This window comes from Trichomonas vaginalis, chromosome I, assembly GCF_026262505.1.
Source record: "Trichomonas vaginalis G3 chromosome I, whole genome shotgun sequence".
In the NCBI taxonomy this organism is placed as follows: Eukaryota; Parabasalia; order Trichomonadida; family Trichomonadidae; genus Trichomonas; species Trichomonas vaginalis.
In genome coordinates this window covers 9,516,799-9,532,652 of record NC_067203.1, presented here as the reverse complement: position 1 = coordinate 9,532,652, position 15,854 = coordinate 9,516,799, and the positions used below count along the sequence as shown (strand labels likewise).

Genomic DNA, 15,854 nt, shown 5'->3' with positions numbered 1-15,854 from the left:
GATTTATGAAAAAATAACGTGATGACATTTACTAAATTTGCTCTGTATTAAAGTATCGATGATAGAAAGAGCATATTTTGTAAATATTTCAAAAATATTTAAAAGTCGGAGAAATTGTATTGTAATGTACTATAATTATGTTACAAATCCGATTCAATACTAATCCTTCGCTATTGAAGTTGTTTTGAGAAGGATATTCTCTAAATTCTTGATAAATCTTTAAAATCTAGAGTAATCGTTTTGTAAACTTAACAAAACTAAAATGTATACCAATAGATTGGCATTTTCTACGTTTTCAAAGTGAGAGAGTGTAAATTCTTTTTTTTATCCTATTAAGGTTTTTAAAAAATTTAATTAACTTAATTTATATGATCTGAAATATATGACAAGTTAATATGGAGAATTCTTTCAACCCAATTTCAATTTATTGAATTTTCTATTCGAATTCAAAAATTTTCCCAAGAAGAAAAAATAATTAGGAAATTTAATATGTTAATACATAAAATATTTTATTTATTCAAAGAATTCAATTTTCTATTGGATCAAAAAACTTGTGTTAAAGTTCGTATTTTAAGATAACTATACTTTTAGAAGCTGTTTTTATTTTTTCACCGGGATTTTATTAATTTAATTCTTTCAAAATTTGAATCTTATTGTATATCACCGGACTATGATCATAATAGAGTTGCAATCTCTAATTATAGCCACATTAGTACTCGTGGGTCGATATATCATGGGAGATACAAAATTATTTGAATTTTCTTTTATTTTTTTAAAAAATATTAAAAAAAGTAAATAAATAACTAACAACACAGCATCACTTTTCGTAAAATGCTTTAATCCTAGTCCTTTTTCCCCTTAATTTTTCAATCTCTCCCAGGTTGAAATTTATTCCGGGAATTTTTAAAGATGCTTGGTCAACATAAAATTTCATTAAATCTTCCACAGGAGTCATAAACTCTGAACATTTGAAGCGAGCATGAACTGCATCATTCAAATTTTTAAGAAGATTTTTGTTCGAAAAGTGATTCAATACGGCGATTACATGAATACAAGGTAATCCGTATAATTCGATGTGCTTACATGTGCATGAATATTGTGAATCTGACATAATTTTTACGCAATATGTATAGCGACCAAAAGTTGCATAATATAATTCTTGAATTGGATCATATAATACCGAGCTAAACATATCTGAATGTTTCAAAGTTTCATTTAGATTTTTGATAATATTATCTGATTTAAAATCACCTGTTAAAACATTTTTAACAAGATTGAATTCATGTTCAATGAGACGGATAATTAGTTCGGCGGGTTCATATGTATCCCATTTATCTTTAATTTCGGCATTAAGGGATTCAATAAGAGATGTTGTGAGTATGCCAGCGGTGTAGTCAGCGAATCCTTCAAATGGGTTAATACTATCTAAGTACTTAAAGAGATCCTGATTATTTTCGCGGTTTGGATATTCCTCTTGTAAACGAGTTTCTAACTTTTTAATCAAGTCAATTCGTTTTTGAGGATGGTCTGCGTAAGCGACTTCAACAATTTCGGAATAGACATTGATGTATTCCCTTTTTGTTGCAAAATGACGTAAGCAAAATTTATGATCGCAAGAAAAGCCTGATTCTCTAACAGCAGCTATAATTGCCGGACCTTGATCGGAATAAATATTCTTGAATCTGCTTGGTGGAATAAAAGATTTCAATTTAGTGAGCATATCCTTAATTGTTATCGTATTTTCACTAACAGACCATGCAAATGCAATAGGGATAAGTCTATTATTTGGTGCAGGTGTACCAATAATGAGTAAGTTTCCTTTTTTAATACAAAATAAAAACGTTCCATCAATTTGAATTATTCCGCAAAAAGCTTGTGTTTGCATGTAAAAATGAGTTATTGGAGGAATTACAATAAATGAATAAATTTGAAAGTCTTTTGAATTTTCAGGTAATTCATCACCTTTCTTAAATGTATGCAATTCAATTTCATTGTTAACTTCTTTAACTAAAATCATTTCGCAGAATCCTTGTTCGATTTTGTTTATGATTGAAAAAATTGTTGAGAAATAATTGTAAGATTGAATTCTATCCCCTTTTGTGGTTCCTTTAAGTTTATTTACTATATTATGGAACATCGTATAAGTTGCATTGGGAATATTCAATTCTTTTGCAAAAATTTCTTTGCATTGAGGAACATTATCAGAATTTGCTAATTCATAGACTTTTTTTCCTGCTTGCAACTTAAGAATTTTTGGTATATTGTTACTCGGCTTGCATTGCTTTGCTCTATGCTCGTGTTTAATTACTGGAATGAAGAAAAGTTGACCATTTTCATGAGTCTTTACAAGCTCCATGCAAAATTGGCAGTTAGGACAACGAAACTTTTTTCCTTGCTCAAAATTTAATGGATAAAAAGAATTATATGAATCTTTTGCAATAAATATAGCAGCTTCTGTAGGATCTGTAAATTTTAATTTGCTATATCTTTCCTTGAGAATTGGAATTGGGGATTTTCAGGTATTTCCATTCTATATTTCAATTTTTTACGGGAATTCAATTCATTTTGAATTAAATCCAGCATATCAGCTCCATCTCCTTTTTCTTCATCAACAATAGCTTGGATGGATACTGATATAGTTTGATTCTCTTCCACTATTGTCGGTTCGCTTTCCGACATGAGATAAAATTGAAGGTTTAACGTACTTTTGATACTCTGAGTTAAAAAAAGATTTTCTTAACATAATTTGATTTATTGGTCCTTAAAAAATTCTGATTCAAAATTGAATTGAATCGAACGAGTTTTCCTTTTGAGTCATTTCAAATATTCATGAGAAAGAAAAAAAATTCTAGCAATTTCAAATATTTTTGATTTGATTGAATTCAAAAGTGTCACAAATATTCAATGAGAAAGAGAAAAGAGATCGAATATGTTGTTTCTGAGCGAATAGTCAAGCAATATTTCGTTAAGTACAAAGATCAGCATCCGGAAAAAAATAAATGGGTATATCAAAATGAGATTCCGCAAGAAATATTTGAAAAATATCTAGAAACGAAGAAAACAGAAAATATTGATGAAATGTTACGCTGTACTCGAATTGTTCATGTTGTTGATCAAGATAAAAAAGAATTTTATCTTGAATTTTCAAAAAAAAATCAAATTCATCACATATTAAACAAGAATCTAGATGAAGAACATCAAAAGGCTTATATAGATTATCTTGAAAGTTTACTCAAACTTGAAATAAAAAATAAAAATTAAATTAAATTAACCCTCGTTAGGATATCGTTGCAAATAAAGATCTGTTTCTCAGAAAGATCCTGATTTTCTGATAAATATTCTGTTGTAACTTCTACAAGGTTTAAGATATGAAAAACATTTTTGAATATTTCATCGCTATCAAATCTGCGGAAACATCTGGAATATAATTTCAAATATTTGTGAAGATTTGAATTCTCAATTGCATAATTAATTAAAAATTCATGTGAATTTAAAAAATAGGTAGATGAAATTTGCATGGGTATAAGAGGAAGTACACAATAATACCCCTGAACTACATACTCTGTAAATGAATAGTGAGGAGAAAGACTTCGCAGAATTTCAAGTGTTTTTATGAATTCTAAAGCCATCTCAGATGTTATATCGACTGCTTTATAAAATAAAACTATAAATTTGAGAAGATAAACAAAATCTTCGTTATTTATAATTGAATTCACGTCATTAAAAAAGTTGAAATAATTTGATATTAGTATATCCGAACATGGAAGAGCAGTTGCATATCCTGGGTAATATTTTAATAATTTTGTAAAGAAATTTGCAATTGCATAAGTTGAATATTGATTTTCGTACTCAATAATACTAGAAAAAATTTCTTTCTTGAGTAAAACTGCGTTTTGGAAGAATTCAGCGTCAAGAATATTGTTTTTAATCAAAGCAATAAATGTATCGATGATATAGAGAGAATTGTCACTGCTGCTTATGAAACGTAATATCTCATCATATTGATCGGAAAATGTTGATAAATAAAGGTATTGTATGTTATCTAAAGCTTTAAAATGAATTAATTTTAATGAAAAAATGAAAAAAATCTGGTTAATATAATGCGATAAATATTCGAATAAATTTTCCAGTAGTATCAAATCTATTTGAAAGATATTCGAAGAAGTGATATTTTGAATTGTGAATTTTAAGTAGTATAAGAGTGCGGGTTTAGTGACTTTTTTTGTTACAACTATATATAGACGATGCATTAAAATATATTTATTTATAAATCATTAAAAAATTAACATTAATTTTAAAATAATTTATTTTTTTATCTTTTATAAAAGAAGCTATATATAGATGATGTCAGATATTCCGCGATTAATTAAACATTGTTTAAATCCTGAATGGGTTAAACTTCAATTTAAAAATGAAGATTGTGAATTATTAAATGAATATGAAAGCCAAAATAAGCTAATGAGGTATAAATATAATGATAAAGAATATTTAATTTCATGGAATCAATGGAGTCATAATCAAAGACCTCATAAACGAGAAGAAGAAATTGAAAATAATGAAATGGAAATCATTGATGACATTAAAGAGGATGGAATTCCTAAATTTTGTAGAAAAACCTTTAGAACTAAGTTAGGAGCATATAAACGTAGAGTATTAAATCCTGAATATCTTAAACATCAATTTAAAAAGGAAGACTGTGAATTATTAAACGTTAATGATTATGAAAATACTAAATCAAAACTGAGATATAAATATATTGGAAGTGATGAAAGGTGTAAAGATAAAGATAAAGTTTATTCAGTTTCATATAATAACTGGCACACGTTAGGGATAAGAAAACATTTAGGAGATTATGGGAAATGTTCTGAATTCTTTAAATCTAGTATATACGAGAGAGTAAAAGAAATCAGATATAATTATTTTCATGAATGAAAAATAAACTACCATAATGAAATAAAAAAATTTTTAAAAAATAAACTTTAAAAAACTAATGATTATTTGAATTTATGAAATCAATAATTTGATTTATTCGCTCTTCAATAATTTCTATTCTTTTTGTTAAATCATCAATTTTCATTAATGAGGTGATTCTTGATTGAGGAATAGATTTCAAACTAACCACTCCTTTTATTTTTGAAATTTTGAATCCATGACCCTCTGGGTCTTGGACTCTGTCCTCAACTTTAAACATTTTATTCAATTTACATGTTGTCAATTCTTCAAATAATTTTTTATTATTAGCATAATAGTCATTAAATTCATCAACAGATGAAAAAATTTTTATTTCAGTAATTGGTTTAACAACGTTTATTTTTTGTTGAACATTTTCACTTTCTTCCTCCTCTGTTTCATTTATTTTTAAAATTGGTTTCATTTATGATTAAATAAAAATTAGAATATAAGTGATGAAATATATTTTTTAATTAATATTAAATCAGAAATGGCGGCAGGATTCTTTAAAAAATTATGGGAAGGAATTAAGAAAGCAGCAAGATGGGTTCATCAGAAAATAATAAAACCCGTTGCAAACTTTTTGGCACCAGTAGCGAAAACGGCAGGAACTATCATAGGTGGAGTATTAGGTGCTAAAGCAGGTAATCCAGCGATGGGAGCACAAGCAGGTAACGCAGTTGGTGGAATTGCTGAAGGAATACTTAATAAAATAGGAGGTAAATAGTGGAAAAATAAATATTATTTTTATCTCAATATCGGTTGTAGTCGACGATAAACTTTATCTCCTTTATTTAATACTTCCCTTACCGGAACATTAGGTGCTATTTGTTCTGCAACGTCACTAATTGCTTCTTTATTCTTAAATATCCAATTTGCTCCTTTCTTAATCCCTTCCCAAACTTTATGCGCTCCTCTTTTTACTTTATCCCACAGTTTCTTAAAGAATCCTGCAGCCATAGTTGATTATTTCATTAAAATTAAAAATTCATTTTCATCTTTTAATTTTGATTTTTTATTTAATAATAAATGACGACTAACTATTTAGTGCCAAACACTAAACCGATTAATGGAAATGTATTTCATTCATTCGAAAAGATAAATGAAATATTCGCAAAGAATGACGGTAGAAGATATTATAGAGAACTTGAAAGTTCATGCTATGACTCTGATGCTCCATATTTTGATGATAAACAAACTCATTTAAGAATTACAAATCCGGCTCATGATGTGAACCAATTAGGTGACACATATATTAAACGCAAAGTTAAAGCAACTCTAGTTTCAAATAAAGCTTTCACATGTGATGCCGCTTTTAAATGCATGCGTTTATTCGTTGGTTACAAATCATCAAATCAAAGCTTTAAACAATTAGAAGTAGAAACCGAAAGAGGTGATGCCGGTTATCTTCAGATGGATTGCGCCCGTGAATCTTTCGCATTTGCAACATATAAACCAAAATCAGAAAGGAAAGTTAAAAAGTTTGTTCATTCGTTATATAATAATGTTCAAAAATATGATAACTCAGTATGTGGTAAATATATTGACCCTTCAGAAGTTTTCAAGAAAGCAAATGAAGAAGTTGATGTCACTTTTGATATGATTATTCCGGTAAATGATTTGTTAGCATTTCAGGCGTTCGATGATTATCCTAAATCATTTGGTGAAATCATTCTTAAATATTATGTTTTCAGGGATACTTTAGTATTTTGTCAGGTTGACCCGTTAAGAGTTGCTGATTTACAAAATTACGTTTATGAAAAGATAACTGATGAAAATTATGAAAAGATTATGAATCATGTTTATAAATATGATCGCAAATTCCAACAAATCGGACTTCCTGCCAAATTAATTACAAGCTTAGCCGCTACATCTGCTGACGCAACAGTTGAAGACGTTATTATTTCATGCACAAAGATGGAAGTTTTAGAGGATAAATGCATTACACCAGGATACGGTTTAATTGAAGAATCAGTTAAAGCAATACCACGTTTATTTAGTAAGGAAGATCCATTCATGATTCCAGCTCAACATATTGACGTTCGTTCACTAAATGGAGGTTGCATCACTCCTGAAGGTATCAGCTCAGATTTCTCATACGCTCTTCATAATGTTACAGATGTTGTGTTAACATTTCCGAAGAATGCAATGCAAAGAACGGTTTTAGAAAATCCAATGCTTCGAGGTCTTCAGGTCACTATAGATTCCAGAAACTTCCCCGATCAAGCGATGACCACAGTGGGTGACATATTCTTTACACGTATGCTTCAAGCTTCTGATTTAGATGGAGTGAATGAATGCACAGAAGAATACGAGGACTCATTAACTAGACCACTGAATGATGATGATGGCACACCATTAGCTAGAACATGGAAAGACCAAACTTCATTCTTATGCACTATTCCAGTTCAACGTGATGGAGCGGGTATATTCTTTGATGGATTAGAAACTTTCAACTCACAAGTTACAGTACAAGTGAAAGCTTATCCAATCATTCAGGGTGAAAATGACACTTACTGTTCAAAAGTGACAAATCCTCCTCAGGTTTGGTTTACTAGGACTACATATTGGACATGGACACCGGATGAAGGTTTGAAATATCATCCAACAGGTACACCACCGCAGTATAGAAGTTCATATGATGAAATATTGATGAATAGAAATGTTTAAAATTATAAATTTATTTTTGATTAAATGGATTTAAATTCATCCACCCCTTATGAAGAATTAGCAGGAGTATATAATACATACGTAGATGATATGATTAATGAAGCATTGAGTGATAATAGAAATGCTCTATCTAAGGAAAAATTAATGAAAATTCCATATTCTGAATGTTACTTAAATTCAATCACTGCAGCAATTGGTAAACAAAATAAAGGTAAAACATTAACGATATTAAAACAAATTATCATTATTGCTAACACTTCACCCTATTCACATGTGTTAATTTATATCAACCGTTCAGGTTCACCTTCAGATGATACATTTGAATCTTTAAAGCATTTAATCAAAATTCCAATTATTTATTTATCACAAGAAGAAGCAGAAGATTATTTAAAAAACTTTGTAATGTATAAAGAATTATATAATACAATCAAGAAGCAAGGATTAGAGGATAAAATTATTGATAAACAACGGGATGAATTATTTGAAACACTTTCTATTTCAAATTTTGATAGAGAATTTTTGCATTCACTCATTTTTCTAGATGATGCGTGAAATCAAAACTAATAACAAATGAGAAATCATATTTTAATCAGTTATTAACTCAATGTCGACACATTCAGTGTTCATTCTTCATGGCTGTTCAATACTTTAAAGCATTAAGCACAAACATTAAATCAAACCTGTCCACCCTTTTCATTTTCAGTGGTTTTAGTCGTCAACAGTTGAACGTTATGCTTTATCAAGTGAATTTACCAATGAGCATTAATGAACTTTACACACAATATCAGCAATTAGGAGAACATGGAAAAATAATAGTTGATTTAAATAAAGGTTCCATTAAATTCGAATAACTTTTTATAATTAATTTTTTTTTTATTTATAATTAAACATGACAGAAATTGCAAATCTTCTACAGGTTCCATTAAAACAAGGAACAAACAAAAAGGGTGCATATAATAGAACTATGAAAGTTCCAGACGGAATGAAAGAATTAGTCCACATTGTTGCCGGTCTTCAAAAGGATGTTAAACAAATGAGAAACGTTTTAACATTACCAGAAGCTCAAGCATATGCCAAACGTCACGGACCAAATTGGGAAGCACACGAAGCAGACATTACGGGTCCAAATGGAAAACCTGATGGAATAAATGAAGTTTTCGTTACTGATGGTCAAGGAAATATTAAAGTCATAAATGGGTATAAATTAACAATGACGGATTATCCTAAACGTAAAGCATATAATGAACATTATCCTATGCAATTTGATGAAAATGGAAAAGCTGTTAAACAATACATTGGAGAAGGTGAAAATGGTCCAATTAATTCATACCGTCATAATCCATATTCTTACTTCAATGAAGAATTAAATGCTATTGAAGAGGGACCGGATGGATTACCACGATATTCTAACCAGTTTGATGGTCAATATGCAAATTTAAGACCTGAAATTCCAGCTAAGAAATTCTTTAAAGTTGCTTTATTCGATCCAGTTTTCGCAAATGTTAAAGATGAACTTAAACAGCAATTCCAACCAATTATAGTAGCAAGAATTGCATCAGGTGCTTTATCTCAAGCATTCAAAGATTTAATTAAGAAACCATTATATCAGCAACGAGGTTTAACTTATGATTTAGTTAAGGAATCAGATAAAAGAAAATTTGAGAAATCAATGATTATAAGAATGCAATTAATGAATATATTCGGTCTATTAATTTCGATGAAAATGCTAAAAATCAACTTCATGAACAAATACAGGAAATAATAGATTCAAAAGTTCCAGCAAAATAAAAGTTTAAATATATTTTTTTATTCGAATATAAATGAGAAGACGTTTCACTAGTCAAAAGAACACTAACGCAAAAGCAGAGATTACGGTTGGTTATAACGTAAATGATGATAAATCACGAATTATTCAAAATGTTAAAGTTAATGTTAGTCCTGAATTAACAAGGTCAGCAACTCAACCAAATTTATTAACTCGTGACTTACCGAAGAATGAGGAGAATGAAGAAAACCATGAGAATGGAGACCCAATCATTTTATCTGAACCTGGTAAAGAACCTGTTGAAATTCCCACTTATCCAACATACCCCCCACTCTTTCATCAAACATCGAGAACCCAGGAATCTACGATTACAGTCGCAATGCGCCATATAAAATAGACATTAATTCTGAATTAATGAAAATTTACCGTGATATCATAACTGATAATTATGATTCAATAATAAATTTAATTGACCAATCCGGTTTAATTATTTTACCTTATGAATCATTAATTCACATTATCGCCATTCTTTGTGATGTTCAAGATTCAGACGTGAAGATTCAATTTTTCATAGATGATGAGGTTTCATGCTGCGGAACAGTTGCAAAAATAAATCCTATAAAGGATATTAGCACAATTAAGATATCAAAGAACGGAACAACAACTGAACTTCATTTAACATATAATGATATTTATAATAAAATAGTTGATGAATATAAAATATCACTTGAAAAATTCTTTGTTAAGGCTATTTAATATTCAAGCATTAACATTATCGAATAATAATCCTTTGAATCATAATCGATAATAATTGACCTTTCACCAGTTTCTATCGTTTGTTTTATTTCTTTTTGTTCCCCACTATCCGGATCGGTCATTGTAATTGTTTTTGTTATAGTATCAGCTTTATCTTTAACTTCAATCTTTTTTCCATCGGGATATTTAAACCAAAATTCCAAAAATTCGATATTGTCAATCTGTTCATATTTTAATCTATCAATTACATTTTTAATACCATCTGAAAATCTTATGAAATGGTCATTATATGGGTTTGATTGAACTAAATTTGAATGAAGTGAAATATAACCTGATGATGAATATGACATCGACTCATATTTTCTGAAAACACTAAAATTTATAACATGAATGAATTTCTTATTCGTTGAATTTATGAATTCTTGAGGTAATCTTATTCTAGTTTTATTTATCACTGGAAAATAACGCTTTACCATATTTTTAATCGTAATAAAAAAATGTCAATTATCAATATTATTTCGAATAATAACTGTGAATTAAATTTAACAGTTAGCGGAATTTATAATGTTACTCTCGTTTCTGTGAGTGGTAAATTTAATCCCATTCTTTTAGACCCTTCAGATTATATATCATTTATTAAAGATGACCATGAGCCGCATAGCGGCGGGGTCGTAGACCTAAAAACGTATGATATGTATATAAATAATGTGATAACGAAATGGGATATTAACATGATTTTAAGTTATTTAAATGAATCATTTATCGTATGGTATGAAGAAAATTTTAAATCAAAACCTGATAAACTTTTTGAACTTGATGAAATAAATAACCTTATTAAATTTCCGCTGAAAATTAAATTTTGTACTCCTCGTCTTCGTTCATTGTTGGGGATATTAAATTTTGAAAAAGATGTTGGGGATGTTTTGTATTCTGACACTGGTTCTAATTTCATTTTAATCAAATGTGATAAAGTTAATACCCCAATGAGATTTTCACATCAAACATTAGACCCTAACTCTTACCCATCAATACAAAACATTTTATCCATCAACTTAAACATATTTTCTTTATCATATCCGTTTCAATTATCCGGGAATTCATTTATTCTTCATTCAAAAGATTTATCAAATATTAAATTTAGAATAACTGACCTATTTGATTGTGATTTAGAATTTATGAATGAAATATTATGGCAATTTCAAATAGAAAAAATAGCTGATGAGATAACAGATTAAATATTTATTTTTAAATCGTAATAAATGATTAAACAACAGCAACCACAGACCATTACATACGCCATATATGCATATAATTCAAAGACGGCAGAACAAACGCAAATGTTGAAATATGGAGATTTGGAGATAGTATTGAAAAATGACCATTTCGAATTCGTTTGCAAAGGTGGTGCAGTGATATCAAATATAAAAGAAATTTTATTTATGAATTCAAAAATTAAAGGAATAACGGATGATATAACATCAATTCCACCAGAAGAACAAAGATATTACGCATTAAATGCATTTCCTAAAGTTTTGAAGATTGGAAGATTTAATTTAAATGAGGAATTCATAAAAGGTTTCCTAAATGACATAATGAAGAAGGCAAATTTGGTTTATGTTGATGAAAAAGATAATGAAATTATAGAAAGGGTTGATAGTGAATTAATGAAGAAAGCAAATTTGGTTTATGTTGATGAAAAAGATAATGAAATTATAGAAAGGGTTGAATGGTATCATGAACGGACATCGAAGATTCTTAAAACTAAAGCTGATACAGGATGGGTTTCAGAATGTTTAGACCTTAAAGCAGATAAGGAATATGTTAACGATGAGTTAGCAAAGAAAGCTGATATATCATTTGTTAACGATGAGTTAGCAAAGAAGGCAGATAAGGAATATGTTAACGATGAGTTAGGGAAGAAAGCAGATAAGGAATATGTTAACGATGAGTTAGGGAAGAAGGCAGATAAGGAATATGTTAACGATGAGTTAGCAAAGAAAGCAGATATATCATTTGTTAACGAAATATACCAAAGTTTGATAGGAACAAAAAATATTGAAACTATTGTTGGCGACTTTTCTGTCAATGAAGAAAATAAATATTTTAGATGGCAATTGGTACAGTCCTTAAGAAATGGTATACGGTATAAACTCATTCCGAAAAATAACAATGAAATGTATGTAAGCTATAAAAAGAATGATGGTACACAAGTTAAAGTTCCATTAGACAACAACTGCTACTTAAACTTATATGGAGACGAACAAAAGAAATATTTAAGAGTTTATGAAATGACAGATATGACAGATATGACATTGTCTAACGTCGCTCCAGCACCGTATTATTATGACTATGGTGTTGACGCACGTGTAGACCCAAAAAAGCAAACATTATATTTAGATTATTATAGATATAAAAGATATAATGCAATAGAAAAAACGAGAATAGTATACTATTATGAAGATGACAAAAATAAATATTATAGTCAAGATTTTACATACCCTGAAAACATAAGATTATATTATAAAAAATATTCTGACACAAACCAGAAGAAACCCGAAATAGTTACACTATATTTTAAGTTCAAAAGAGACAATCCTATAATATCTCATATGTTTGATTTAATGAACCCAGTAGGTTCTATTTATACATCTATGGATGCGAGAGGTCCTCAAGCAATGTTTGGTGTTGGTGCATGGGAACAAATAGTTGACAGGTTTTTGTATTGTGCAAACTCTTCAAAGGAAACAGGGGGAAGTAAAACAATTACGGGTGAAAATTTACCTGCACACAGTCACTACATAGATTTAAGCACATCTCAAGCAGGTTGGCATAAGCATAGATATTGGGATTGGTCAGGAATGACAAAAGGTAAAGGATATGATGTTAAAGATGATGTTAAATTTGCCATAAATTGTTACTGGAGTGACACTCAGGGAGAAGGAAACCATACACATCGCGTTTCAGGATATACGCAAACAACGGGACAAAGTAAAGAATACATGCCACCTTACATGACAGTTTACGCATGGTATAGAGTTCAATGAATGAACTAAATATATTTTATGTCTGTAATTAATTTTTTTTCAGTGTCACTACGTCACCAGGTTAAATTAACTTCTTTTAAAAATGATGACAACATGACATTTACGAAAGGAGGAAGGCAAAAATATAATTTAGGGTAGAAGGTTAGATCTCACCTCATTCTCTCTTCGTTAATGTTGTTGTTGTGACTTCTTCATTAATGTTGTTGTGACTTCATTCTTCCTTTTGAAGTTATCGAAATATTCTGTTATTTTTTCCTTCAGTAATGGCAAATCTTCTTTGAATGTAAGTATTGTGCAACCTTTAATATCATAGTGTGTTTGAGGTAAAGTATCTTGAACTATTTGTTTAACTTGTTCATTTGGGGTCATTGAAATCGGTAAGTTTTCACGATAGAACCAGTTTCTGTCAGATTTGTAAATCTTAGCTAAGTCATAAAAGCTTTTGTTGTTTCTTCTGACTAAATGCAACATAACCATATCTTTATCTTCTTCATTTTCCATCTCTTCAGTATAAATCATATACTTATAGTTCTTTTCCTTTCCTTTTGGTACCGAACGTGGTATTCTTTTCTGTATGTTTTTGTCTTTTGCTTCAATGACTTCATCTTTTGTATGAAGTTTCTTTTCCATCTCTTCACGTTCTTGTCTATGAATTTCATCTAACATCATGAAAATATAACAAGCATAGCGAGGTGAAGCCCACATTGCAACAGCATTTACAAGAAGTCTATGAACATAATATCCTTTCAAACAGGAGCCAAATTCTTGCGATTTTCGTACGGAATCTCTACCCTCGGTTTTCCGAGGGAAGCAAACATATGAGGAAATTCTTCTAAAAGTTCTTTTGTCTGTTGGTTTTCAAACCAATGGTATGCTTGCTTTGTAGAACGAAGAGCATTCAAAATACTTTGCATTTGGTACATGTCATCTTTGACCGAACGAATGAGACGGAGTTGTTTGTTAAACTGTATGTACTCGTATTCTTCATTTATAGCTTCATGAACGATAACTGTTGTTGTGTTCTCTGTTGTTGTGTTCTCTGTTGTTGACATATCTGTCTTTATATACAAAATAAAAAAATAAATAAAATAAAACTAACTTTATTTTTTCTATCTTAAGGAAATTCATGATTTTTGTTGCTGAATTCAATAAAAATAATGTTTAGGGTAGAAGGTTAGATCTAACCTCTTTTCTAACCTCTTTTCTAACCTCATGAATTTTCATGATTTCTTCGTAAATGTTTTGTCAAAACTTCTTCGTAATGAGCGTAAATGACCCAAAAATAAGCCGCTAGCGGCAAGGGCGAAGCCCATGTTTAGGGTAGAAGGTTAGATCTAACCTCTTTTCTAACCTCTTTTCTACCCCAGTTATTTTATAAGCGTTTTACATGGTAAACGTTATGAATTCGTGAGACTTTAAACAGTTTCGTAGCTTCTATTTCTTCTTTTAGTATGTCAAAAGTTTTAACGATACCGAAAGTTTCTTTATACTTCTTCTTGACGTCAGATAGAAGGAAATCGTCAACTGTTGGATAGTTTTTGTTCAGAAATTCTAACATGTTCATTTTATTTTCTGCTGGTTTCTCTACTTCTTTCTTTAAGTCAGCATAGTCGTTTCGCATACGTTCTATCTCTTTGACGGAGTAGTTATATTTCCTAATTGCTGCTTTACATTTAGAACATTGTGGGTTCATTTTTGCGTTATATTCTGAAACCTTACCTGCTAAAACAACTAAGGCGTCAATGGTTTTCTTTAACTCAAAAGCTGTTGGTTTTATTTGTTCGTTCCATATTTTACCCCTTCTATCTTTATCTCTTATTTGCCATACACATTTTGCAGCTAATGAAACAAAGTTGTCGTATGTCTTAAACTCCTCCGATTTATATATGTCAGAGATGTTTTTATATACCATATCACAATCTTTGTTCATAACTTTATGGTTGCAATGAAAACCAAGGAATTCATAATTTACCTTTCGTATGAACTTCTTTATTTCTACTGAGTCAGTTGGTTTCACTTCAATTTCGTCGAATTCAGGAATAGTTAGTTTTTGTTGTTGGATTTCAGGTAGTTTAGGCAAATGGTCAATAATGTCCTGCATTTCATAAAGATATTCTTCATTTGTTTCATCTTTCGCACTACAGTCTAAATTACTTGTTAACAGTTCTTGCTTTATCTTCTGGATTTTTGTTTCAAAAGTATATGAAGAAGGAATGAAGTTTTTCATCTCTACTAACATTGACGTAGGATTCATAACTAACGAGTTTGGTGCTGTAGTTGTGGACAGAGTCCCACCGTTCGTGGCTTGAATTGTTGTTGTGCCGATTGTTGTTGTGCTGATTGTTGACATTTCTGTTCTTACATACAAAATAAAAAAAATAAATAAAAATAAAATTAATTTTATTTATTCTATCTTAAGGAAATTTACGAAGAAATCATGAAAATTCATGAAAATTCATGAAAATTCATGAGGTTAGAAAAGAGGTTAGAAAAGAGGTTAGATCTAACCTTCTACCCTAAACATGGGCTTCACCCTTGCCGCTAGCGGCTTATTTTTGGGTCATTTACGCTCATTACGAAGAAGTCTTAAGGAAATTTACGAAGAAATCATGAAAGTCCTGAGCTCCAAAAGAGTGAACGGCATAATTTAAATTTTTATTTTAGTATAA

At 29.8% G+C, this 15,854-nt stretch overlaps 4 protein-coding genes and 1 pseudogene across 5 annotated transcripts, besides 2 other annotated features; 2 read left to right on the top strand and 3 right to left on the bottom strand.

Annotated features, from left to right (window-relative positions):
• Positions 1-743: 743 nt before the first annotated feature.
• Positions 744-2,870: a mobile genetic element.
• TVAGG3_0958210 (mutator transposase zinc finger domain family) lies at positions 818-2,356 on the bottom strand (the record flags this gene model as incomplete). The annotated part of the gene is made up of 1 exon (XM_051253390.1): positions 818-2,356. One exon carries the CDS (start codon positions 2,354-2,356, stop codon positions 818-820), a length of 1,539 nt encoding a protein of 512 aa, XP_051078964.1.
• Positions 2,871-5,440: 2,570 nt separating the features above from the next.
• TVAGG3_0958190 (N-acetylmuramoyl-l-alanine amidase family) lies at positions 5,441-5,677 on the top strand (the record flags this gene model as incomplete). Its single annotated transcript, XM_001323372.1, has 1 exon — positions 5,441-5,677. One exon carries the CDS (start codon positions 5,441-5,443, stop codon positions 5,675-5,677), a length of 237 nt encoding a protein of 78 aa, XP_001323407.1.
• A 596-nt stretch (positions 5,678-6,273) lies between these two features.
• Positions 6,274-7,136, top strand: TVAGG3_0958180 (uncharacterized protein; the record flags this gene model as incomplete). The annotated part of the gene is made up of 1 exon (XM_051253389.1): positions 6,274-7,136. A coding segment is annotated over one exon (863 nt), but the record flags the coding sequence as incomplete, so codon positions are not given.
• Positions 7,137-7,770: 634 nt separating this feature from the next.
• Positions 7,771-15,854: part of a mobile genetic element that runs on past the window's edge.
• TVAGG3_0958170 lies at positions 13,541-14,237 on the bottom strand (annotated as a pseudogene). The gene has a single exon. A coding segment is annotated over exon 1 (697 nt).
• On the bottom strand, positions 14,558-15,535 carry TVAGG3_0958160 (organellar and viral DNA polymerase type B; the record flags this gene model as incomplete). The annotated part of the gene is made up of 1 exon (XM_001297274.1): positions 14,558-15,535. One exon carries the CDS (start codon positions 15,533-15,535, stop codon positions 14,558-14,560), a length of 978 nt encoding a protein of 325 aa, XP_001297275.1.